Below are 27216 nucleotides of genomic sequence, written 5' to 3' on the forward strand. Positions count from 1 at the left end.
TCGTTGCCCGCCAGGGGTGGCCGGACTCCAACTCCCATCATCCCTCAGCATTAGCTGTGCGAGGAGGCTGTTGGGAGTTGGAGTCCTTGGCAACCGCTGGATAGACTGCTTACAACCACGCCAGACGTTTAAAAGCACTCTTATGCCACTTTAAGATTCGCTTTAAAAAGCGGGCCTTATCACAGCACAAGCTTTCCCTTTGGATCCTAGCATTTTTGTCATCCTGTTATTATTTTTTTATTCAGAAACTGCCCAGCCACTTTCCCACAAGGATCTCATTACAGTCATACCTCAGTCTAAGTACGCCGGTTTGAGTACTTTCAGTTTAAGTACTCCACGGACCCGTCTGGAACGGATCAATCCACTTTCCATTACTTTCAATGGGAAAGTTCGCTTCAAGTTAAGTACGCTTCAGGTTAAGTACTGTTTGAGATCGGGATCTCACAAGTCTAGGATTTAAGGGACAAACGGACGGTCAATGTCCAAAAGAGTCAAACAGACAAGAAAATCGCTACTTTTCCATCTGCCTGGCATAGTTTTACTACATATGCAACATCGATAGAGCATGGTTTTAGGCCTCCAAGGACACATGGCAACTTGCGGAATGATACTTTTCTTTAAAAACTGAAATGATTTAAAAAGTTAAATGTAATTAAATGGACATTTGGTGCTTCTGTGTAGGATGGGATGGATTGTTGAATATTGATAGTTGCTTCTTGCATAAATAAGTGAAAATGATAAAAAAATACTTGGGGGATAAAAAGATTCATGGCTTTCCCCAAACAATCCTAGGAACTGTGGTTTTATAAGGTGCTGAGAGCCATGAGAGCTGTCAGGGCTGATGGGAGTTGTAGTTCATCAGTACTTGGAGGGCACCCGCTTGGCAAAGGTGGCTTTAGGAGTTAAGAGGATAAATCTGGGAGGGATTGCCTTGTTCCCATTGTCCTGTCCCACCCACAGGGGCTTGGAACCACCATTGCCAGATGTCCAGAGCAGAAGCCTTGTAAATACAGTGGTACCTTAGGTTACAGACGCTTCAGGTTACAGACTCCGCTAACCCAGAAATAGTACCTTGGGTTAAGAACTTTGCTTCAGGATGAGAACAGAAATCGTGCTCTGGTGGCACGGCGGCAGCGGGAGGCCCCATTAGCTAAAGTGGCACCTCAGGTTAAGAACAGTTTCAGGTTAAGAACGGACCTCCAGAACGAATTAAATTCTTAACCCGAGGTACCACTGTACTTTCATGATTACACAGTGCTGATGTGCTTTTTTGTGCATGAAAGCTTTGGCAGATTTCAATCAATTATTTTACAGGAGGAAGCAGTCAATTCTGCTACAATATATTAACATGCAAACTTGGAAATATTTTAATATATTTGCCCTGCTTACGGGATTCCTGGATGCCTCTGGGCAACCACTGCTGGCAACGGGAGCTCCAAGTAGATAGACTTTCAGTGGAAATCTTTTGTCTACGCCTTGCATCTGTGACACAAGGTCTCTGCATGCCGGGCTGAACATTTGAGTGATGGATTTGATGCCTCTCGGGATAATCACCATCAGATTATCCCCCTGGGAGATTAGGGGAAGATAAGGGAGCGGAGGACTATGCACACATTGCTGGCATATAATGCAGTGAGGTCATTCTTTTTTTGCATTTTGGTTCCAAGATGGTTTGTGGGGAAACACATCCAAGTGCAGAATTTCATAAGAAGCAACAGGATAGATGCAGGATAGTATAGCTCATAACACAGAAATGGGGTGTGTGGTTAATGCCATGTGAACACCACTTCCTAAAGCAACACTGGGCATGGAGAACATAAGACACTGAGGTCCAGTGCTGAGGGCTTTCTGGCGGTTCCCTCGCTGCGAGAAGTGAGGTTACAGGGAACCAGGCAGAGGGCCTTCTCGGTAGTGGCGCCTGCCCTGTGGAACGCCCTCCCAGCAGATAAGGCAATAAGCAACTATTTTACTATTAAAAGACAACTGAAGGCAGCTTTTAATGTTTGATGCTGTATTGTTTTTAATATTCGGTTGGAAGCTGCCCAGAGTGGCTGGGGAAAGCCAGCCAGATGGGCAGGGTATAAATAATAAATTATTATATTATTATTATATAAGAGCCTGCTGGATCAGGCCAATGGCCCATCTAGTCCAGCATCCTGTTCTCACAGTGGCCAACCAGATGGCTATGGGAAACCTGCAAGCAGGACTCGAGCACAACAGCACTCTCCCCACCTGCAGGTTCCTGCATCTGGTTTTCAAAAGCATTACTCTCTCCGAAGGGTGAGGCAAAGCATATCCATCATGGTTGGTAGCCACCGATGACCTTATCCTCTATGAATTTGTCCAAACTTTTTAAAAAGCCATCCAAGTTCGTAGCTATGACTGCCTCCTGCGGGAGTGAGTTCCATAGTTTGCACTGCGAGTACTAAACAGGATTGTGTACACAGCCAGAGGTCAGAGGAACTGGGGAGAAGAATATGCACAACTGCTGTGTGTTTCAGGAGGGCGACTCTTGCTCACCATCCTTTCCTCCTGCTGCCACCTCTTTGATGCGCACCCCATCCAAAGAACCACATGGCACAACCAGGCCATTCCTCCCATGCATAATGCATGGCATGGCATTGCTTTTGCGCAGTTTCCACAGCTGGCAGCGGCTCCTGTTGCATGACTTCCAATTAACTATTAATTTTGTTGTTATTGAAACCACCACAAAACAATTGCACCAAACAGGCCTTGGGTCCAATTAGCAAGATCACATTACTGACCGTGTCAGCTGGCTCCAGCAAATGACTAGTTCGTGACAATAGGTGGGTCCCCCTGAAAGCCTCGGGGAAACAGAGACCGGCGTCTGCAACAAGAAAGGGGGAGGGAGGACCATTGCTCAGTGGCAAAGCATCAGCTTTGCATGCAGAAGGTCCTGGGTTCAATCCCTGGCATTGCTAGATGGGGCTGGAGAGTCCCCTGGCCAAAACCTGAAGAGTCACTGCCAGTCAGTGTGTAGACAGTACTGACCTAGATGGATTCACTGTTCGACTCTGTTTAAGGCAGCTTCCTATGTTCCTAGGAGAGGAGGAAGAGGAGCAATGCCCTGTGTCTGCAGAAGGAACACCACTGCCTGTTCAAGGGGATATTAAACCTGCCTGTTCAAGGGGATATTAAACCTACATTTGGCAGGTACAAAGAGGTGCAGCTGTTTGTTTATACTGTGGTGGTCTCATAAAGCCAGCAAGGACCATTCCAGATTTCACCTGCCAGTTTCCCTCTTATTCAGACTTCCAGATCTTTTGTGGCACCTTCAAACCTTTAAGACAAACATCTTTTAGACTTCTGACTGCAGTAGCATATGGTTTAAAATGAGAGACACATTCCCCTTGTTTACCCAAAATGGTTTAAAGTGTTTGAAAGAGTAAGTGTGACTTGCCCTTGGAGGAGCCCTCTCCCCCTGCTGTGTTTTTGTGGGAGTCACTGCTCTGGGCGTGTCTGCTGACTGGATGGAAGCAAGTTCAAAGGGGGGGGGGGGTTTACAGAGAAAAGGCAAGCTTTACACTAATGTTTACGCCAATAGACGGTTCTAGTTGAGGAAGCCGAATTTCTGAGTATTCATTCCTCGGTTTACAGAACCGAGGAAGAGAGGAAGCTGCCTTCTAGAGTCAAACCACTGATTCATTTGGCTTAATATTGTCTGTACACTACAACTCACATTGCTGTCCTGGCCCTGGCAGATGTTGGCAAAGGCAGTAGCTCTCCAGGCTTTCAGGCAGGGTTCTGTCCCAGCCCTGTTTGGAGACGTGGGGGATTGTACCCGGTGCTACCTTTTGCATGCAATGAAAGCATGCATTCTCTCCATAAGTTACAAGGTGTAGTGCCTGGCATTAGTGGAAAAATTTGCACAAAAACTTCAGAGTGCTGGGAGGGCAACAAAAATAAAGTTACTGGTGACTGGTTTCATTTTACTACATATTCAAATGAACATCATGTAACCTCTCCTCCACATTGTTAGCCTTTGGAATTCTTAGCGCCCCACCCCCAGTCAATCTTTGGTTAAGTCATGTGTTGTTACAAGCCTTCCTTGTCCTTGGCTTTTGTATTCCATCATTGTGAGATTCCTGTCAAAACCTGCAGGCATCCCTACAGATACAAAAAAACAGGGTTTAATTTCATGCTTATTGGACCTGCTGTAACCTAGGCTAACACATTGCTCTCAGCAGAATGCTGGGTTTAGCTGGTTCATATTTGTTTTTTATGTCATTTTTGGCACGTAAATCTCAATATGCTTTTATCTCGCTTTCCTGTTGTATGTGTTTATAAAATAAATATATATATATAAAAAACAGTCAGCCGGGGAGGGCACTTATCCTGGATCTTTGCATAAAGAGCACATGAATAATACAGTACTGTAATAGGTTTATTGCAGCAGCAGCTTTCATGGACAACAGCTCACCTCATCAGATACACGTAGTCTTAGTCTATATAAAATGCTACAAAATTCTTTGTTGGTTTTGCTGCCCAGGCTCATTTTCTTCTATCTGTCCTGAATCTTCCAACATTCAGCTTCATTGGATGTCCCTGAATTCTTCTGTTGTGAGAGCGGGAGAAAAGCTTCTCTCTCCACTTTCTCTACGCCACGCATGATTTTATAAACGTCGATCATGCCGCCTCCTGCTTACCCTTTCTCTAAATTAAAAAGTCCGAAATGCTGCAACCTTTCTTCATAGAGAATAGCCCCATCCGCTTGGTCATTTTGTTTGCCCTTTCCCACCATATCCTTTTCGAGGTGCGGCCATCTGAAATGAACACTCAGCAATTCGGCTTCCTCGACTAGAACCGTCCATTGGCGCAAACGCAGCGCGGCTCCAAACGGGGGTCCTTTGGGCACCTTGCTTGTTTGGCTCCCCAAAACCATTTCACAGGGATTCTCCTGGCAGAAATATGGAAACAGTCGAGCTCTGGCGGGCCCTTCTAGAAACGTGGCTCGAAGAAGAAGGGAGAGAAGGACCAGAACCATCCACGTGGCTTCCTTTCCCCCTCCTCCCTTCCCTCTCCTCCTCCGTCTCTTCCTCCCTCTTTCTTCCTCCCTCTTAGCCCAGCTATCTGTCGGCGGCCCTGCTTGGCCACGGAACGTTTCTCCTCCGGGCGGAGGTTTCCCAGTCCGGCTCCAATTCCAAGGGGACCTGCCTGGCCATTTCCGCTTCCGGGAGCCGAGACGCAGGGAAGGAGGGAGGGAAGGAAGGAGGGAAGCGAAAGCCGGTCCGGCGGCCGCGAAGGGCACCTGCGGCGGCCCGTAGCCGCCTGCGCTCCCTCTACCGCTGCCATCCTCCGTCGCCGCCAAGACCGGCGCTCGGCGAGCCTTCCGGGGAGCCGCCGCCGCACCGAGAGGCCTCCAGTCCAGCTTCCCGGGCACTTCGCAGAGGCCTTCCGGGGAGCCCGGCTGAGGAAATTGGCACCCCGGGGCCTTCGTCTGCCCCGTTCCCCGGGTTTGAGTTCGGGCCCCCGCGGGCGGCCACCGCCTGAGGCAGGGCTCCAGCCTCGCCTGGAACTGCTGTGCGTGCGGACCCAGGCAGAGCCCCTCAGCCAGGGTCCCTTTTGAGCAGGAGGGGGCACCGCGGGGGGTAGGCTGAGCCTGCCCCCCCCCAGTGAGCATGGGGCCTGGGGCTCCCAAAGGCAGGCGCTTGGGGGTGGCACAGCTAGCCTGAACCGTGTGCGGTGGTGGCGGGGAACGGCAGGACGACGAGAAGCCCCAGTGCCCCCCTTGACCCCAAGGGGGTCGGCCCGCATGCACCTCCCCACTGCGGAGCCACGGAGGCGGAGGAGACGGAGGAGGAAGATCCCAGCTCAGCCCTGGCGCCGGCTGGGGAGCTTGGTGGCTGGCGTTGGCGGTCCCGGGAGGAGCAGGCAGCCATGGAGAGCTTGGCGGGCTACGTCTACAAGGCGGCCAGCGAGGGGCGGGTGCTGACCTTGGCAGCCCTGCTCCTGAACCGCTCAGAAAGCGACATCCGCTACCTGCTGGGCTATGTCACCCACCAGGGTGGGCAGCGGTCGACACCTCTCATCATCGCTGCCCGAAATGGGCACGCCAAGGTTGTGCGCCTGCTCCTGGAGCACTACCGTGTGCAGACCCAGCAGACTGGCACGGTCCGTTTTGATGGGTATGTACGTACGTTTGGCACGTGGTCACAGAGGAGGCCTTGGGCTTCTTTCTAACAGGAGAAGATGGGATGGTCCTGTGGATTGATAAATTCAGCCTGGCTGTTGTGCTGCTTCCTTTCAATCAATGGAATATAGTAGGTTACATCATGCCTTCATTTGATTGGCATATGCTGTTTCTATAAATGATCTTCCAAGAATCATAAAAGTGGAAGGAGACGAAAGCTGCCTGCTGTGAGGCAAGACCTTCCCCTGGATCAATTTACGTTACCCTACCTGTCCTGGACCGTAAATAAAGAACAGGCACAATGCAGAAAGGTACCTGTATAGACCAACACTTCTGAGATTACTTTACCAACTAATTCCAGATGATGCTTCAGGAGAAGGTGCACACAGATATGTCCTCTCCTGCCAATCTCTAGCCAGCGCCTGGTCCTTTCTAATTTTTGCTATCGTAATGCAGTTGTGAGAACTAGGAACTCTTCCTTTCTCTCCTACATGCGGCAGTGGTTTGTAGGAAACAGTGTGGGGAACAGTGAAAAATGAGTTGCATGAGTTATCTAGCCTACTGGAAAAGATGCAACTCGTGGAATTGTTCACAGTCCTGGTTAAATCCAATTCCCTATACGTACAGGGACATTGCTTGGATACATCGGCCCCCTTCATGTGTTACTTACATGAGAGAAGCTTCACCTTTTAAGAGGCAGAGGGATCCCACCACTGTCCAGTTATCAGAAGGTAACTTAACACATGGAGCCTCCATGTGAGTAATGCTTGGAGGGAGCTATTGACAAAGAGCCAAGGTAAAATCAGGAATATACTTTAAACGTAGTTCAAAGGCCTCACATGAAAGATTTCAGATACATTTCAGCTCCATATCTCTGTTCTTCCAAGGCGTGACAGTAATGCCAATTGGGGTCTTAAGAAGTATATTGGAATTCTTACTTTTGGAAGTAGTTCTTATTCTTCCCTAAGGCTATTGAGCCAAAGGGCAAGCACAGAGCATTTAAACATGTACGGATCAACATTTCCCATATGCATATCTACTTGGTAATGGGGTGCTTTAGCTTTTGCCAAAGGTACTTGATAATTTCTTTCTGTGACATCGCTGAGGAGTAGGGTTGCTGGGAGCTGTGGGACATGCCAACAGAGAGGGGAGCAGAGGCTTACCAAACTTGTCTCTGCAGCCACACCTCCCAGCTGTCTGTTGCTCCTGTTGAAATGGACTAGGTATGATTATTGTGTTTCAGTTTCTGGCGAAGTTGACAGGATAGCAATCCCAACATAGCTCTTAAACTATATAGGAATGTTTTCTTTTGGAGATAATTAAACAGCTGAGAATATTTCTTTTGAAGACAGAAAAGCCAATTCTGGGGGTTGTCATATGGGACTACTCATCATCAGATTTGGGGTGGGGGAGAAGGACAGCTACTTTCTGCAGCCTACTTATTCTGCTGCCATTCCAGTTATATGAATTAAACTAATTGAGTTTTGCTGTAGTAACTCATTCGATTATCAGAGATTACACTACAGTGTAAACCTCTTGAGATTCTGTGTTAGTCACTTGTTGATCTTAGATAGTTTGGAGAGGCTAGGCCACTGTTTGAGTCACTAGGGAGAACTCCAGAATCTCCCTTTTGAAAACAACTGACAGTGCTTGACACTGACGTGCAACGTAGGAGATGGTAAACAAATGGGTGGTAAAATATATCCCCGTCCCTGCCTGCATAGGAGTCAAAGCAACAGCAACAACAAACATCCAAAGGAAGCCATAGCTGTTTTAAAAATCCTCTGTTTCCCAGCCTCAGAATTATTTTGCATGTTCCACAGTAAGACTTCCTTCTTTCCTTTGAACTGCCCTTAAGACCAATTGCTGCTTTGTTGTCCCAGCATGTTCTGACAAGAAGTTCCCTCTAAATATAAAAGCTGTAATTGATTTAAACACATTTGTCTGAAAAGTCTTTTGGCCTGGGGTTCTTTATTCAGGCGTGGCGAGATACAGCTGACAGGTTAAAACAGTTTGAAAAATTGCTTAATGCTTTCTCCTGGGGTAGGCAGTGCAGTCCCAAGGCCAAAAGATGTTATCACTGCCCCATTTCTGCAACTGAATGTTTGGTAACTCCTTTTGCCTTCTCTTTACTAATATCTGGAAGGGTTATCCCAAAGTATTTGGATACCTGTAACAAACTTTTACTACTAGGTGTATCCAAGATGGCAAACACTCTCTGTTCTTTTTAGTATGGCTGCTGAATGCAAATACCACCTCATTAGGTGGTTTTTGTTTTAAAAAACCTATATTCATTATTTTGGTCTGAGTCCTCCCTGTAGCTGTTAGGAAGCTTGAGGATTGGTTGCCATCAACTGCAGGATTGAGATGAATCCTGCCTCAGTTTCAGATTGGATTTTATCCATGTTTTGGAAAATCATGCCCCCTTTGCTAGAAGTTGTGCTCTCCTCCAAATTAGAAATTTCATTACGTGTACTTGTCCAGCTCTTCTGCCCATTGTGAACCTAGCCCTTGCATTCCCTATCCTTCTGAAATTCTTCTGCTCACTGACTCTAGGCTGCTTTATAGGATATTATTTTGAAGATTTTTTATAAAAAAATTGCACCAATTTTAACATTCGGTCTCTTTCTTTCCATAGTTATGTCATCGATGGCGCCACGGCCCTGTGGTGTGCAGCTGGAGCTGGCCACTTTGAAGTCGTCAAGCTCTTGGTAAGCCACGGAGCCAACGTCAACCACACAACTGTGACCAACTCTACTCCGCTTCGCGCTGCATGCTTTGATGGCCGGCTTGACATTGTGAAGTACCTTGTGGAGAACAATGCCAACATCAGCATCGCCAACAAGTATGACAACACTTGCCTTATGATCGCTGCTTACAAGGGCCATGTGGACGTGGTGCGCTACCTTTTAGAGCAGCATGCGGACCCCAATGCCAAAGCACACTGTGGTGCGACAGCATTGCACTTTGCCGCAGAGGCAGGTCACTTGGAGATCGTCCGCGAGTTGGTGAAGTGGAAATCTGCCATGATGGTGAACGGCCATGGAATGACACCCCTGAAAGTGGCTGCCGAGAGCTGCAAGGCCGACGTTGTCGAGCTGCTGCTGGCGCACGCTGACTGCAACCGCAAGAGCCGGATAGAAGCTCTGGAGCTCCTGGGTGCCTCGTTTGCCAACGACCGAGAAAACTACGATATAATGAAGACCTATCACTATTTGTATTTAGCCATGCTGGAGCGGTACAGAGATAGCGAGAACATTATAGAGAAGGAGGTCCTGCCTCAGATAGAAGCCTATGGCAGCCGGACAGAGTGTCGGACTCCTCAAGAGCTGGAATCCATTCGGCAGGACCGGGACGCGCTCCACATGGAGGGCCTCATCGTCCGAGAACGAATTCTGGGCTCCGACAACATCGATGTCTCGCACCCCATCATTTACCGCGGTGCCGTTTACGCAGATAACATGCAGTTTGAGCAGTGCATCAAGCTCTGGCTTCACGCGTTGCGTTTGCGGCAGAAAGGCAATAGGAATACCCACAAGGACCTCCTCCGGTTTGCTCAAGTCTTCTCTCAGATGATACACTTGAACGAGCCGGTGAAAGCCAAGGACATTGAGAGCGTCTTGAGATGCAGCGTCTTGGAGATAGAGCAAGGGATGGCCCGGGTCAAAAGCTCTCAGGATGCCGAGCTCCACACAGCCATGGACAACTACGAATGCAACATCTTCACCTTCCTGTATTTGGTGTGCATCTCCACCAAGACGCAGTGCAGGGATGAGGAGCAGTCGCGGATCAACAAGCAGATTTACAACTTGATCCACCTGGATCCCAGGACGCGAGACGGCTCTGGCTTGCTGCACCACGCCGTGAACTCTGGCACGCCCGTGGACGACTTCCACACCAACGACGTCTGCAGCTTCCCCAATGCACTGGTCACCAAGCTCCTCTTGGACTGCGGCGCTGACGTCAACGCTGTGGACAACGAAGGGAACACGCCACTGCACGTCATAGTCCAGTACAACAGGCCCATTAGTGACTTCTTGACCTTGCACTCCATCATCATCAGCTTGGTTGAGGCTGGCGCTCATACGGACATGACGAACAAGCAGAAGAAGACCCCTCTCGACAAAAGTACCACTGGCGTGTCGGAAATACTCCTGAAGACTCAGATGAAGCTGAGTCTGAAGTGCCTGGCCGCCCGAGCTGTGCGGGTTTATCACATCAGCTACCACAACCAGATCCCCAAGACACTAGAAGAATTTGTTGAATTCCACTAGCCACACCAACGGGGTGGTACTCCTTCCCTTCCCAGAAAGGTCAAACTCTTGTCAATAAAATACTGGGCAGAGCTTTAGAAATCCCTTCTCCTCTCCTTTCTTTTTGGTAGCAAACACACACCAACCAGCCCCCCCCCCCCGGTAAACTGGCTAACATGGCTTTGATTTGCAAAAACCTGTCTTCCGGCAGCAGAGCGAACAGGTTTCTTTCTTTTCTCTTAATGAACTAGGGCAGGGTGGAGAGTCAAACTCTAAAATGGGAATGAGTGTAAAATATTTTGATACTACGATGCACACGGGTTTTACCATTGACAGCCAAGAATGCTTTAAGCAGCTACCTGCAAAGAGGTTTTGCGTTTAATCAATTGAGCCAGCATGTTACCTATGCAGCAGTTTGGAAAGTCGTCTTGCGGGAGGGAAGAGGAGGAAGGGAAGAGAAAATGGAGAAGGATCTTATTGCTGGGATTTTATTGAAACATGCAAAGCAATCCAGGGAAATTTACTCCTCACCAGCCTGTTTTTAATGCCTTTCAGTTCCTACCAGAGTTGTCACTAACATTTAGTTTTAATTTCTACTTGCAATGAGATGAAAATAACCGATTGTTTGGCTACAGAAAAAGGGAAATGCAGGTTGAAATTCAGATGTGTGAATGTGCTTGCCTATCAGTACTTTAAATTACTAGTATTTATTTGGTTGTTGTTGAGAGGGGCAAAACAGGCATACCTCCTCTTATTCATTCTCACTTTTGCTGCTTTAAGATAAGTAGCATGCAGAAATAGTTTGCATTATTTGAGTATTGTTTTATGTGTGGTTCCCTGTCCCCCCTCCCCCCGGTGAAATAAAACATAAAGTGGTTAAGGCTGGATCTTAATCCCACACCTGAAATGATAACTGCTGCATTTCCTGAAATCTTCCAAGTAGCTGGCAAACAAGTTTTGTTTTCAAAAAATGAGCTTTTTTTTAATTAAAAAAAAATAAAAAAATGTTAGAAGCCTGGCAGGGAAGGATCAGGGAAGAATAATTGTGTTGGCAGGACCCTGCCCTGAGAATCAGTTTCTATCTTTTCAGCCCTCTTCATTATGGAACTCTTCAGAAAAATAGATTCCACACTCACCCGCACATGTCCAAATCATCCTCTCTAAAGGCCATCTTTTAAATCACTCACAGTACCTTGATTGTATGAAGAATGTTTGACCTGTGAAAAGCATCTCTCCTTGGCAGAAAACTTCAGCAGCCCAATGCCATTTTTTTGACAGGTTACTGAAAACACTTCCCATGATTTTAAATTCTACTTTCTGTCAGCTGGGCAAAGAATGTTCTGCAGTCTTTTTTTTTTTAAAAAAAGGAACAGAGAGTTCAAATAAAAGGGGGCATTCTGAGCACAGGTATGTGTGTTTGTATTACAAATAAAATATTGAATGTGAAACTTAACCCTGATGTGTCATGCTGCAAAGTGATTGGTAGCTGCTCTTGGGGGATGTTGGTAAAGAGCAGACCTCTTGTTTTGAAAAGAAGTGGTTTCATGCCATTGCATTTAAATTTTATTGTAGTTTGATTAATGGACAAGTTGCTCAGCTAAGCTCTTCCCTTCTGAGCTTTCAACCAACAAGTATTGTGGTGTTTGTGTGGATGACTTCATTCTGAACAATCTCAAGTCCAAGGTCATTCTGCATTTCAGCACGTAGTTCAGGGGGCTTTGAGGGATGGCCAAATTATATTAATTCCTTCCTGATGGGGTGGGGGAGAGGATGATTTAAAAGTTGCCTAAGCTTCCTCCTTTGTGAACACGAGCACTTGTTTCCAAAACTAAAAATGCTGCTTTTTTTTCCTGGGAAGGTAAAAAAGAATGACAGTGTGGTGGTAGTCACCAAAGTGTGAACTCTCAGGTTCATGTTGTCTCATTTTAATTTTGGGGTGCAAATAAGCAGCTTAGGGGTCAGTCCAAGCTGTTCAGCCTCTCTTGATACAGATAATGTTAATGTGGTGAGATGAAATGCCACCAGTGGTCCTGTGAACCTGGTTCTGTGAACTAACACACAAAGGTCCCTTTTCATAAGATTGATGCTGTACCTTGATTGGCAGCCTGGGATCTGGACTTTGGCCTCTGCCAACAAAACAGTAGGCATGAGCTCGGTGAAACCTCCAGTTCTGACCAAGTCCCTGGTCTTCCAATACTGCAGGTTTCAATATTTTACCATATACAGTGGTGCCTCGCTTAACGAATGCCCTGCTTAACGAAATTTCTGCTTAACGAAAGGTTTTTTCTAGTGGAGGTTGCCTCGCTAGACGAATTTGTTTTACGAAAAATTCGTCTAGTGAATCGCGGTTTCCCATAGGAATGCATTCAATTAATGCGTTTCTATGGGCAAATTTTTTTTCAATGCATTCCTATGGGATTCGCTAGACGAATTTTTCGTTATAAGAAAAGACCCGTGGAACGAATTAAATTCGTCTAGTGAGGCACCAGCATAGCTGCCAAGTTTTCCCTTTTCTTGCGAGGAAGCCTATTCAGCATAAGGGAATTTCCCTTAAAAAAAGGGAGAACTTGGCAGCTATGGGCACCACTGTATATATATAGTATATATATATATATATATATATAGTGTGTATGTATATATATAGTATGCATGCAACATAGAAACAGTAAATAATAACATTGCTATAAAAATGCAACATAAAACTGCAGGATCACAGAATCATAGAATTGTAGAGTTGGAAGGGGACCTTGAGGGTCAGCTAGTCCCACCGCCTGCATCACAGAATAAAAACAAATTCATAAAGAGATAGGCAGCGTCCAACCTTTTGTGTCAGGGAAACCCTGGTTAAAATGCTAGGTCTTTACAAGACGTCTGAAGCAGCTGATGGTTGCTGTTTCATGCATGGCAGAGAGAAAGACCTTCCATAATAACAGGGGCAATAGTGGAAAATGCCCTTTTTGGGGTCACTGCCCTATGATGTTCCACAGGGTGGAATTTCCCCATACGATCTAAGCGACATTACAGGTCTCTACAGGGGCAGGCGATCTTTCAGGTTGGCTAGCCTTGAGCTGTTCAAGGCTTTATATTTTAACAAGATTTTTTTTTTAAAAAAAAAATCTGCACATCCCCCTTCACAGAGCATAAACATGCCTGCAGAAGGAGGCAGCATTACAGATGCTGACAGTGTAGATTATTGCAATGTTATATAGTACTCTACCCACCCTTGTAAGTTCAGTTGCTAAAAGGCCTGGGGGAGGGAAGGAGGGATGTGGGAGCTTTGTATCCTAATCCGGCCAGCATCTGTCTCTTTGGAATACTCTGGAAAACAAACCATGAAGTCAAACGAGCTCGGTGGGGGAAGCAGAAAGCAAAATTGATGGTCTTTGCCAAGCTGGTCTCCTCCAGATGTTGTGGACTACAACTCTTATTGTAGTTCCCCACCCCCAACAAAAAAAGCTCCCAAGGATGACTGGGTGCTTTGATTTGGAATGTGTCGTAGGGGGTGCATTGGGTTTTAAAAGACAGCTGGTGGTTTCGAGGCAGTGAGCTTGTTGCTAAGAAGATTCAAGTGAGCGAGGGAGGGAAGGAAAGCTGGCATGTTGTCACTAGGAGAAAGAGCATGGCAAGGTCGAGAACCCTTTTAGAATTTTGTACCTGAGCTCTGATCTAGCAGCTGTGGAGCAGTTGTTACGTAACGGGTTGGCTTTCCTGAAGGAAACGTTTGCTGGTGAATTGAACCAGGCAGACTTCTAGCGCTCTGGGAGATTCCCAGGGTCAAAATGCATCCTGTCTCTGCTTCCCTTTCTGTGAGAGCAATTTTGCACTGCCAACACTTCAGTTAAGTGTCCTTGCTATGACAACTAAAAATAACTGCAGCTATGTTAATGTCAGGCTGCTCCCAATGCAGCCTTCACCAACCTGGTGCCCTCCATCTGTTTTGGACTACAATTCCTATCAGCCCCAGACAGCAAAATCATGGTGATAGGTTGGTAGGAGCTATGATCCAAAACACCCAATGAATGTCAGTGTGCATTTGGGTTTTCTCCAACCAAGAGGCAAAATTCCTAGTTCCTTAAAAATAAAAAAGTCTTAGACAAATGACTGCATCTAAAACTTTCACTTTAAAAAGTTTTAATTTTCTTTTTACAAAATCCCACAAACCACAATCTACTGCTACAGCATTTTACATAGGTTACTGCATTCAGTGGAACTGATTTCTCATTTTCAGTCATTAATATTCACAATAGCATAAATAATTCTATTATGCAAAAGAAACAAAAAGGGTCAAATTAAAACATTTCCATCGTACAAAAGTATATACACATATAGTACATATTTTCCATGTGTTGCTTTTGGAAATTGCACAACTTGAGGGGAAACACTTCAAACTGGTTTGTTTTAGTCGACTTTAAAAACAAGAAAGGTAAACATTTTCAGAAAAAGTATATACAGCTGAGGATTGAAGGCTTGCATTAAGGTGCTTACAATTGTCGGTATCTGTGTTCAGTGCATTAAAAGAAGGCAATAAAGATCTCTCTCTTCAACTGCTCCATTTAGAGACTGGGAGAGGCACTGCAGAATGGTGGATGGTCTGGCTCTGAGCTGGGCATGTATCCTGCACCCACCCCTTTGGAATGAATGGGAGTTTCACGTACAGAATAAGTGCCCAGTGCCTTATATCCTCCTTGGGCTCTTCATAAACATTTGGTGTAGAGCAGGGGTGGCCAACTCCCAAGAGACTGTGATCTACTCACAGAGTTAAAAACTGGCAGTGATCTACCCCCTGTTTTGGGGGGTTCAGGTCAAAGTTGTTGAGCTTTTTCTTTAGGAAGGAAAAACCTGTTTTGGGGGGTTCAGATCAAATTTGTTGAGGTCTTTGGGAGGAGGAAAGCACAGTTTTTTAGGGGTTCAGAGCAAAAATGTCGAGCTTTTCTCAGGGGAGACAAACTTGTTGAGCTGCTTTGCGGTAACCAGTGATCTACCACGATCTACCTTTTGGACTTGCCTGGTGTAGAGCATCAGATAAGAATCTAGTAATTTTTTTTGATTCATAGATAAACACACGGTGCCCCTTACTTGCGGCAGTCCCTTCTGACAAGGGAATAGCTAGAGAACATGTGTTCCCACCTGCAAGTTAACCTCTGTTTCATTCTAGTCACCCAGGCTCTTACACGTTTTACGGATAACATGAATGGATCTCGCTTTTTAAAGCATTAACTCGCTACAGAGACCTTTGTTCCAGAAAGAACCTCCCATCCTCAAATGATTTCAAATGTTGTACTATTTTGTAATGGCAACTTCATTTGTTTTGAAGGCATGTAGCGTTGATATCTCAACTTCTTGAAGACCACATGTGCAGAATATATCAGTCTGGTTCATTTCCCCATGGCATCTTGAATAAGCAGTTGCTGTAAAAAGTATGTGAAGACCCATTACAAGTTTGCTGCTGCTGGTATCCATGCAGATCCAGGTTTTTCCCTTTTTTGGGTGGGGTGAAAAGGTTTCCCCAGTGAGATATGCTTGTGCCATGAACGGATAAAAAGGACTGGAGCTCAGAGGCTTTCATGATCACTGCAGAGCTATTCTGGCATGGTAGTTGTCTGCCTCGTGGAGTCAAGATTTGTCATTTTTAAGAAAGCTATGGCCACTGAAGGGTCCCTTGTCCCTGTAAATTTACTCTCCTGGCCATTGCTGCGTAGCTTCCAGTGTCTTGGGCTGAAGGAAGCAATTAAAACCAGTTTGAAGTCCCTTGTTAGCCAGCTGCATCTTGCCCCTTGCAGGTAACACTGAGCAGTTGGGGTTGCTTTCATGAGAAGAGGTGGAAGGGGTGGTGAGGGATCTCATCTTTGCAAAGGAAACTTGGCTCTGAGGAGCCAAGTGAGTCACTTAGGGAGATGGAAGCCTCAGTCCAAGTCCTTGGTGTTCGGGTTCTGGGCTGCGTCTCTCTTGCGGTTAGCACTTTTAAAAAAGCCAAGCTGCAGGAAAAGGAAGATAAAGAAAAACCCACCATTAATTTATATGCCTGGCATTAACAGCATTATTGATAGGTCATATGTAGTTGAGGCTCCCTGCCTTTTCGAGCTGCATCTCAAACTCAGGACTCGCCTATATTTCTGCTTGACCTGTATTTTGACTGTATCATGTCTCAATTCATCCCCCTGGGTCTGAGAGCTTTTCTTGTAGTTCCGTAGCTGCACCTTGTGAAAATCCAATTGCACCTGCCAAATCGGGTCTTCTCGGATGTGTGGAAAATCCAAAAGGAGATTTTGCTTAAATGAGCTTCAGTCTGGCAGGTAAGATCACATTTTCACTAGGTACAGCTGTAGAAGGATGAGAAAAGCTCTTGGACCTGGGGGAATTGATGGGTACATAGTATGGTCAGAATACAGAACAGGCAACAGTGTGGACCAGCCCAAACTCACCAATCACTATGTGACATCATGGTATTAGTTTGTTTATTAAGACATATCCTATCTGGCTTCCAACTGAATAAAGAAATACTGTATGCAAATACATAAAAGGGCAAACATTGAACTAGAAAATGGTGGGTTGGTGGAAGGCAAAAAACCCACAAAAAACCACACCCCCAATCAGCAGAGATTCTGCTTGTTACATGGCTCATATAGCAATCCTAGTTGTTAAACAAGGCCAAGGTCAGATGTTTAGCAGTGTGACTAATTTTCATGGAAATGAATTTATTGTTTTAATGGTAGGAATAGAGAGTAATGATTTTTGTTGATGGATTATTTTTAAAACTCCTACTCTTGTCTTCCCACTGAAAGGGCAGTTGGCAGACAATGACTTCATATATAAAGCTGTTTTTGGTGAGGAACATCTTTTATCCATGGGGGTCCCCATGGCCAGTTTCCAGCCTTCCTCAATCTGCTGCCCTCCGGCTGTTTTTGCACTACAACTCCCATCAGGTCAAGGGGTGGTTGGAGCAGTGGCGGACTTTGGGGGAGGGGGGTCTCAGATTTCAGCAGCGTACCCTGTGTGACACTGTGTGACCATTACACCATAGTTGCGGCGCCCCCATGGCTCCACTCCCAGTGCAACCAAACTGATCGCACAACCTTAAATGCACCTCTGGTGGGAGAGGGACTCACCTTCCACAGCGCCAGCACAAGGAGGGCCAGCAGGAGAAGACCACCTAAGGTGCTCCCAAGGATGATCCAGATGGGGATTTGGGACTCTTCTATCTTGGAGATTTCAAACGTGACCTGCAAGAGGAATACACAACAAGAACATTTGCAACTTTGGGGGGAAACCTTCTGAAGGTAAGAGCTGTCTGACAGTGGAGTGAATGACCTCAGAAGGTGGTAGACTCTCCTTCATTGGAGGTTTCTCCCCCCCCCCAGTTCCAGCTGATTTATTAAAATCATCAAAAGGATTATAAAAAATTCCTTGCATTTATTGAAAATGGTGATATAGACTTCAGAGCTGTTACCGTAGTTTAAAAGATTGTATATGTACTTTACTATAGTAGGAATTTATGTATCTCATACGCTGTGATATGTGGATGGGGGCCCAGATGGAAGGTATGAGACTGGATTCTCGACTTTTTTTTTAAGAAAAAAAAAGATGGAATGGGGGAAAAGAAAGGCACATAGTAAAAAAAAAATTCTCATTTTGTGCAATATAAAGTACAGCCCATCTGTGTATTTTGTAGCAAACAGTGGCAAAAAAGCAGATTTGTGCACTGTCAACATCATTGCCTGTTTGTTTGGTTTTTTATTTTTAAAGAAAGAAATGCTGAAAGTCTGTATCTTTCTTAACAAAGCTGTAGGGAGCTTGGAAAAACTGCAGACTGTACAAATGCTTACAAGAAACAAAAACTGTGAACTGACTTAAGATCAGAGTTTACTTTTCAGATCAAATTGTTTATGGTTTTACAAATGTGATTTCTACTTGCCAAATTTATGGTAACTTGTTCCCTTATACATCCTTGATTGAATACCAGACAGCCTAGACCTCAGTATACAAAGGTATTGGAGGTTTCTAAACAGTGGTTGGACGGCCACTTGTCAGGGATTCTTTAGCTGTGATTTCTGCATTGTAGGGAAGTTGCACTAGATTAACTATGGGATCTTTTCCAATTCTATGATTCTATCAACTGGCTCTTCGAATGGAACCCCCCTCGACTTTTAACCCCCCTTTGCATTCAAAAAGGAGCAGGGTGACGGGTGTGATTTGTATGGAATTGAAAAATAAGAAACAAGTTTGGTTATGTATGTTTGGGTTCACCCTCCAGAAGTGTGCCCATGACAAGCACATACTGTAATGACATCTGCTGCCAGCAGAGGGCACCAGCGCCCCACTTTTCAACAACATTTCAGAAACCAAGAACATGCCATAATGTTCTTCCGCTCTGTGTCATTGTTGTTGTTTAGTCGTTTAGTCGTGTCCGACTCTTCGTGACCCCATGGACCATAGCACGCCAGGCACTCCTGTCTTGCACTGCCTCCCGTAGTTTGGTCAAACTCATGTTTGTAGCTTCGAGAACACTGTCCAACCATCTTGTCCTCTGTCGTCCCCTTCTCCTTGTGCCCTCCATCTTTCCCAACATCAGGGTCTTTTCCAAGGATTCTTCTCTTCTCATGAGGTGGCCAAAGTATTGGAGCCTCAGCTTCACGATCTGTCCTTCCAGGGAGCACTCAGGGCTGATTTCCTTAAGAATGGATAGGTTTGATCTTCTAGCAGTCCATGGGACTCTCAAGAGTCTCCTCCAGCACCATAATTCAAAAGCATCAATTCTTCGGCGATCAGCCTTCTTTATGGTCCAGCTCTCACTTCCATACTGTGTCATATATGCATTTATTTATCTCTTCTTCCAGGACTGCAAGCACAAGTCTATTCAAGAGCATGAGGGGCCATCACTGGGGCCTAATTCCTAAGGAGAGATTCTAGATGCAAAAGCTGCAGTTTACCCCTGTTGGGTTAAACTGGATTTGCAACTGGTGCTTTCAGATAACGGCAACATAGCAGAACCCCGTCATTGCTGTTCTGCTCTGAATGGCTAGTGGATCAGGAACTTTGCTTCCAGACTGCTGGAATCCAGATGACATTCTGCGGCCCAGTGGGCAGTTCCAGATATGTGTGTGTGTGTGTGGGGGGGAGACAATTTTAATTGGGACTATGGCTTAGCAGGAAAGGATTAAATGCTTCCCGCCCTCTTGACGCAGTTTAAAGGGTAGCAGGAGGAAACTGATAGAAAGGCAATGTTATTTGGAAAGGAAAGGTTAAAGTGAGAGAGTTAATTGCTAGACCCCAAAGAAAGAAATGGCTGGAGCACTCTATACAGGCCATAACCAGCCCGAAACCCACAGGAAAGCTGCATGATGGGTCATCTTGGGAAATTGCACAGCTGTTTCATTGCTTCTTTTTTTTAAAAGTCAGTTTTTCTGAGCTCTGGGTGGGGAAGCAGACGCTGAACAGGAAAAGCACAAGAAGAACATGTTTTGTTCATGACTATTTGCTCTGTAAAAAGTGAGTGAACAAAGCATGGCTATTCCACACTATGTGTCTGGGTGTAGATGCAACCTGAAATGTTACATTGGTAACTGAAAGCAAAAATGATTTGCCCTTCCCCAATTGCCATCTAAACCCAATGGCAAATTTTGTTGCCATCAAATTAGGAGACAAAATGGTCTGAGAGGAGAGAAGAGGCAAGCCAAGAGATGCAATTCACTTATGGACAAGAAACTGTATCTTTGACTGCAGGCTTCTGGGTGCCTTTGAACCCACTTAGCAGCCATTTCAGAAGCAAGTTTTCCTTCTTCCCAATAAATCCATCACCCCCATGACATAACACACTTCTCCAAACACAAATTCCATGTCCAGTGCGTACCATTCCTTGCCCAAGTGTTGCTTGTGGCCTCCCAGATCACAAGGGTTCGGACATGTGCTGCAATTCCTGCATGGCAGGGCGGTTGGACTAGATGTCCCTTTGGGTCCCTTCCAACTCTACAATTCTATGAGATCTGATGGGTGCCTGTGGTCAAGCTACTCACCTGCCGACTGGGATCGTCCTCTCTGAAGACGAAGGCACTGCGGAACCCTCTCTGCAGGACGGCGTTAATCACAAATCTCAGCGACTTGAATTTCATCTTGAAAAGACAGGGCAAGATAAGAGTCACAAGAGGGGGCCCAGCAGTGGACAGTTCAGCTACTTGGTTACTCAACTTGTTTGGGGGGGCCTTTTCACTGATCTGAGCAAACCAGGGGTTGTGGTTCATTTGTAAGAACAGCACTCTTTCCTGCCTGGAATGTTTCAAGTGATACACCAAGGAAAATAATTTTCTGTGCTGCAGCATCACCCCCTTGATGTCTGCCCTAAAGGGTGGTATACAAATTTAAATAATAATAATAATAATAATAATAATAATAATAATAATAATAATAATGTCTGTCCTAAAGCAGCTGGATACCCAAGTTTGGGAAACCCTTTTTGAAACAGTTGTCCTAAACCAGGCATAGGCAACCTTGGCTCTCCAGATGTGTTGGAACTAAAACTCCCATGATCCCTAGCTAACAGGGCCAGTGGCCAGGGATCACGGGAGTTGTAGTTCCAAAACATCTGGAGAGCCAAGGTTGCCTATGCCTGTCCTAAACTGTTTTAAACTGATAATTTAGTTGTTTTATTCTTTTTGTAAACCACTTTAAGGTTTTTTAAATAAAAAAATAACATAGATAAAAACAATTTACTAAAGGGTGTGTATAAATAAATAAATACAGAACAGAAAATCAAGCTGGCTGGCTGTATGATGCGTTAAAAAGAACACTTTGCTTTAAACCAGGGAGGGTCTCACCCCCAGCACTCATCTTAGTGAAAAAGAGGTCACAGATGTTCCTGGCTTGACCTAATTCTTTCATTATTTGGTGGAATTAAGCAAATTGTATTGATGCGGCACTCAAGAGGATGACAAATCTTGTTTCCCAGCTACGTAGAGAGGGAGGATTCCATTGGGGACGGGCGAGGAATGACTAGCAGCTGAAAAAGTTGGCGAGAAAAGAGGAAGTTTGAAAACTGCCTCGTGTCCCACAGCTCCCTGGAGTCAGGGGCTAGCTCGTGATACAGCCGAGCAGCATAACCACAATAATGTGCTTCAATGGGGATAGTGCTGGGAGCTACATCGTTTGCTGACTCGCCCTTACAGCTCTCAGTGACTTCATCCACAGATTTCCATGCAAGAGGAAGCTGACTTCTCCATTGGCAGCCAGATTGACACTGCAGTCTATGGATATCACATCAGAATTACTGTAGTTCTGGAAGGGGTAAAAGAAAAAGAAAAAAGGAGTTAGAAGCGGAGAGGGCCAGAATGAGGCTAATTCCTCCCACCTGGAAGTAGTCTGATGCAGTTGTCTGGGAAGGTGGGTGACCATCACTGGGCATTCACTCGAATTTGCTGCATCCACATTGAGGTGGTCGAACGCTACTCATGCTGGATGAAAGGAAGCACTTTCTCCCCCCCCCCTTTTAGCAGGACAGATAAAAGGAAGCTCTTCATGCAGCACATAGTTAAACTATGGAACTCACTCCCACAGGAGGCAGTGACCAACTTGGTGTCAGGCTTGAGGAATCCTCTCCCTCCCCCGATGGCACCACGAAGCAAGGAGGAAACAAGGAAGTTCTTATTTATGATTTGTTCAGTTGCCGTATTTTTTTTTGCGCCATAAGAAGCACCTGACCATAAGACGCACTTAGTTTTTTAGAGGAGGAAAACAAGAAAAAAAATATTCTGAATCAATGCCGCTGTTGGCGGCGGAAGCGGAGGGAGGAGCAGCCCACTTTCAGGCTCTTGGTCCCTCCCCTGCCCCTCAGCCGCTGGCTGCGGCGGTGGAGGGAGATGCAGCCTGATTTCGGGCTGCTTGTCCCTCCCCCGCCGCTGGGAGCCATGGCTCCGGCGGCAGAGGCATCCCTCCGCTTGAGGGATCCCGCTGCCGTCCAGTGCCTTCGCTTCATAAGACACACAGACATTTCCCCTTCCTTTTTAGGAGGGAAAAAGGGCGTCTTATGGAGCGAAACATACGGTATAATGGTGCTGCCCAGGACTGACCTGCTGGGGGCCTGAAGGGCCCGGCCCTGCTTCTCTCCACCTGGCTTGGGGCGGGGCCAGACAGGCTCCATAAAGGAGTGCTGCTGCTGCTGCTGCTGGGCAGAGAAGGCTCTGTTTTTGTTTTGTTTTCAAATTGCTTCTATTTTTTTTATCTGTGTCATTTTAAATTGTGATTGATATTAATGCTGTATTCTTAGTTTTAGATTTTATGATTCATGTGGAAATTGTTTTCCATTTGGCTGTGTATTTTTTTGATGTGTTTTATTTATTGTTTATGACTTTTGTTATGTTGGTAATTATGTAAATCTGGTCATGTTGTAAGCCACGTTGAGCTTTGTTTTTAGCTACGGAAAGGTGGCATACAAATAAAATGATGGTGGTGATGAAAGACAAACAAATCCAGTCATTCCTCAGTGATGGAGTTGCCCGCACTGAGCTCCTCCCCACCCCCTTCTAACAACAACGCCTGCTTCTACGGCGCCTGCCCATGGTCAACTGCCACTGTGCCCTTTGTTCTTAATGAATGCCTCGTTTTGGGAGAAGGGTCCGTTATGCTGTCCAGTGACGTGTCAGCTAGCTGCTCTGTCTCCCCTCCACCTTCTCCTACTGGCTTGCTCTTCCCTGGAAGCTACAGGAGAAGGGGGGTGGGCGACTTTGGACAGCCCAGTCCCTGACACTTGGATGGATCTAAAAGAGGATTGGGCAAATTCATAGAGAAGGCTATCCATGCTTGCTAGCCACTCTGCTATGTTCCACCTCCTCTCAGAGGCAGTAATGCTTCTAAATATCAGTTTCTGGAAAGCACAGGAGTGGAGAGGGCGCTTGTGCTCAGGTTCTGCTGCGAGAACAAGATGCTGGATTAGACGGGCTTGACCATTGGCATGATCAAGCAGGGCTCATATTACGTTCTTATGCCAAGCTGGCAGTCCAAAGGCAGCCTGCCCCACGGAATAAGCTGAGACGGGGAACATTTGCGATTCTCCGAATGTTGTTGGACTCCAACTCCCATCAGCTCCAAAGGCAGGGAATGCCTGCAAAAATGGTGCCTCTTTACATCCCTGGCCAATGGGCAGGGATGATGGGAGCTGGAGTTCTTCAACATCTGGAGGGCCGCAGGGTCCCCGTTCTCTATCATGATTGTTACTCAGACCGGTAAGCATTCTTGAGCTCAAAGGGAGTGTCGCCCCCCCCCCCCATGGGACTCACAGCCTACTCAGGTTTCCTTGCTGTCTTGGATGGCCTCCCCCTGTAGTCCTCTCCTTTGGACAGGCCTGAAAATCACTTGCAGGGGTCATCCTAAGCAAGACTGGGCTGCCCACACTCCAGACCAGTCAAGCAGCTTCCTAATGCACAACCTGATCTCCTCTGGATATTTCGGGTGACAACTCCCATCAGCCCCCGCTGAGGACACCAGGTTCAGAAAGGCTGGTTGAGTGCATTGGCCCAAAGTCAATTTGCTATCTGACCTCATTCTCCATGTTTGCTATGTAACATTAAAGCCAGGGAGGGCATTTTCTTTTCAGTCATAAAAAGTATTCATTGCACAGGAAATGCCACGCAGGTTGTGAATACCTTGGCAATGACACTGCATACTTTTTTTAAAAAAAGATGGACCAGAATTTGAGCCCTATGTTCAAGTCTTGTCTCAGCACACAGGATTTGATTTTGTGTTTTCAGAAGTCCAACACAGAAAGATGGGCGTTACATACCAGCTGGGGGTGGCGCCCCAAGTCCTCGTCAGAGGGTGTCCTTCGATAATCTGTGTTGTTCCCCCCAATGTGGCACGTTATGTGTTCCTGTAATAGAAGAGGGAAGCTGGAATAGCTCATTGGGGACAGAAATCCACAGAAACACCCTGCAAAGAATGGCGCAGACTGGACAGCCTGTTTGGGGGATTTGCCCCCCCCCCCCGTGCACATCCTTGCCCCTAAAATACAGCTTCCGCTTGCGCAGCCAGCCCATCCCAAGGCAGCACACAAAATGTGCCCTGTGATTTAATGGGCACCTGGATTCCAGCAACAAGTCCCTGTAGGAGGAAAATCGTTCCATGATCTTACAAGCTAGTCATTAAATGCCAGTGGGAGGTTTGGCTCTCTGCTGCTGCTAGCTCCTAAACTTTTCCACCTCCCCAGCCAGCCATGTGTGGAAGTGGATGGAGCCTTGAGTGCGCAATTAATGCAGAAGGGCTGTAGCTCAGTGGCAGAGCACCTGCCTTGGGTGCAGAAGGCTCAGGGTTCAATCCCCGATGGCATCTCCACGTGGGGCTGGGAACGTCTCTTGCCTGAAACCCCTGGAATGCTGCTGTGAGTCATTGTAAGAGATACTGAGTTAGAGGAAGCAACGGCCTGGCTTTAGTCTAAGACAGCTTCCTTTCTGAGCCAAAAACTGTAATAATTGGGTCAAGAGGGTGACTCTTAGCAGAACAGATGGGAGGAAACCAAGAGATGACACAACATCTGGATGGGAGGACGGTACAGCTTGCCAAATTTGCCATTGGGGGCCCAGTTTTATAAAAAGCGCTAAAGCTGGACACAGGAGACTGCCAAGCCAGACCACCAGGTTCTATCTAGCTCAATATCATCGACACGGACTGGCAGCAGCTCTCCAGGGTTTCAGAAAGGCACCCTTCCCAGCCCCACCCAGAGATGAAACAAGGGGCCTTCTGTGTGCACAGCAGATGCTGTGCCGCTGAGCCATGGCTCTTCCTGGTAAGCACCACAAGTCTTTACATAAGCCAAAGGGGTACGATCCTAGAACTGGAAGTTGCTTGCAAGGGGTAGGGGAAAGTCTGAGCATCACAACAGCATATTAACTTTGGAGGTTGCTATGATCGCACAATCAATTTTTTGGGGGAAACTCCCTATGTTGCGGCTTCCTGCTTGAGCATCCTGATTTGTAACCCATGCGCTTAAAGGGCCTTTGAAGCTATTTTTAAAAATCCCCATAAGAATCACAAATAAAAGCTCCGGCTACCTCATCCACGTGGAAGCCTGCTAGCTGCAGGAGGCGATTGCCTCCCCGTGTGGCCACGGGGACTGTGATTTTGATAGCCATCCCATCAACAGGAAAGAGGCCCAGATTCTGCAGCTGTGAAAGTTGACAAACACACGCCAGATCAATACCCTTCTGCAAGGGGACATCCCTCGCCCCCTCCCCCCCCCCCGGTTCCTCAGACCCAGAGTTCCTCCACTACCTTAAAGGTACAGTTAAAAGGCGGACCAATGCTGTCATATCTCTCCAGAGAATTGTTTGACTTGACCTCGTAGTAATTCTGGCTGGGACTCCTGAATAACAGCAAAAAGGAGAAAACTCACCCATCCATAGTTCAACTAAGGGTGTGTCCACATTTCTGCCTTAGAGCACAGTAAATTTGTCCCCCCCCCCCCCTACTGAGGGTGTTTCACTGCTGAGCTCTTTTGCCCCTTAGTTCACATCAGCGGGGCTTCATTAGTGTCAGATTCATTTCTGTTTGTATACATGCTTTGGATGTCTTTATCCCATGCAAAGGTGGTCACACCTTGGCTAGAGGTGAATTAGGAACAGCTTAAGGGCTACAATCAACACACCAAACAGCAGTACCTTATAAGAAGCAAGGCATTTGAAATGGTTTTTAATATTGTTCTTAATGTACTCTAATCTGCCCTGGGACCTTAGGGTGAAGGGCAGGTAATTTGTAGTAGTAGTAGTAGTAGTAGTAGTAGTAGTAGTAGTAGTAGCAGTATGTCCAGGATACACCTACATTTTTAATAATGCTGTGTGAACTCAGATTAAAAACCGCACACTGGAAACATAGTGAGTGCCCATTAAACAGGAGCATGAATCCATACAGCGGGTGGAAATTCCAGAGTTAACAAATCAAATCAAAGCGCTATAAAGACTCCACTCAAGGCCATCAGAAGTACCTGGTGAAAAGCAGGTCTGTTTCATACTTCAGCGGAAACTTTAGGAGGGCAGAATTGTCCTCTTTGGTGTTTTCCTGTTCTTCGCTGTCACTAGAATACAGAAGAACCAGAAGCTCATTTAGGTGGCACAGCAGGACTCAGAAGTCAGCAGATTAACAAGGAATGGGCTAATGTTGATGAGAAGGCAAAGGCCCCTCCAAACTGGTGCTTTTTTGAAGGGGTCTTCTACAACATCATTCAGCCCGGACCCTGAGGTCCAGCACCGAAGGCCTTCTGGAGGTTCCCTCACTGTGAGAAGTGAGGTTACAGGGAATCGGGCAGAGGGCGTTCTTGGTACAGTAGTGGTGCCTGCCCTGTGGAACGCCCTCCTGTCAGATGTCAAGGAAATAAACAACTATCTGACTTTGAGAAGGCATCTGAAGGCAGTCCTGTTTAGGGAAGTTTTTAATGTTTGATGTTTTATTGAGTTTTTAATATTGTTTTGGGAGCCGCCCAGAGTGGCTGGAGAAACCCAGATGGATGGGCGGGGTATGTATGTATGTATGTATAAATAATAATAATAATAATAATAATAATAATAATAATAATAACCATCCCACCTTCCCTCCAAAGAGCTCAAGGTGGTTTAAGTATTTCTTCTCCCCTCCTCTCTATTTTAGCCTCACAACAACCCTGTGAGGAAGGGTTAGACTGAGAGATTGTGACTGGCCCCAGGTCACCCAGGGAGCTTCCTGGCCAAGTGAGACTAGAACCCTGGTCTCCCAGGGTACAGCTACAGGATTTCAGCAGGAAGCTGCAAAAATGTGCACAGAGAGAAAGTGGAGCAGTAGGTCTGCCCCAAAACTGTTCCAGGA

General features: G+C 46.3%; 2 protein-coding genes across 4 annotated transcripts in view; one reads left to right on the forward strand and one right to left on the reverse strand.

Moving 5' to 3' along the window:
• The first annotated feature begins 5092 nt into the window (after positions 1-5092).
• Positions 5093-11857, forward strand: FEM1B (fem-1 homolog B). Its single transcript, XM_035131906.2, has 2 exons — positions 5093-6146; positions 8790-11857. The coding sequence occupies exons 1-2, from the start codon at positions 5899-5901 to the stop codon at positions 10423-10425; spliced, it is 1884 nt and encodes a 627-aa protein (XP_034987797.1). The 5' UTR covers positions 5093-5898; the 3' UTR covers positions 10426-11857.
• A 2564-nt stretch (positions 11858-14421) lies between these two features.
• The window catches only part of ITGA11 (integrin subunit alpha 11), a 100262-nt gene continuing 87467 nt past the window's right edge, over positions 14422-27216 (reverse strand). For 2 of the 3 annotated variants that reach the window (XM_060282367.1, XM_060282368.1), the window contains 8 exons: positions 26363-26452; positions 25654-25744; positions 25434-25547; positions 24170-24256; positions 21559-21669; positions 20415-20510; positions 17511-17624; positions 14422-16379 (listed from right to left, as the gene is read on the reverse strand). In XM_060282367.1, coding sequence (XP_060138350.1) covers positions 16308-16379; positions 17511-17624; positions 20415-20510; positions 21559-21669; positions 24170-24256; positions 25434-25547; positions 25654-25744; positions 26363-26452 — 775 coding nt within the window. In that variant the 3' untranslated portion in view covers positions 14422-16307. The remainder of the gene's footprint in view (positions 16380-17510; positions 17625-20414; positions 20511-21558; positions 21670-24169; positions 24257-25433; positions 25548-25653; positions 25745-26362; positions 26453-27216) is intronic. The other variant, XR_009558515.1, reaches the window with a different exon arrangement.

The sequence above is a fragment of the Zootoca vivipara genome, chromosome 14 (assembly GCF_963506605.1).
Source record: "Zootoca vivipara chromosome 14, rZooViv1.1, whole genome shotgun sequence".
NCBI lineage: Eukaryota > Metazoa > Chordata > Lepidosauria > Squamata > Lacertidae > Zootoca > Zootoca vivipara.

Coding starts and splice junctions, on each gene's coding strand:
- FEM1B (XM_035131906.2), top strand. CDS start 5,899: ATGGAGAGCTTGGCGGGCTACGTCTACAAGGCGGCCAGCGAGGGGCGG. Junction 6,147..8,789: donor GGCACGGTCCGTTTTGATGG/GTATGTACGTAC, acceptor TTCTTTCCATAG/TTATGTCATCGATGGCGCCA.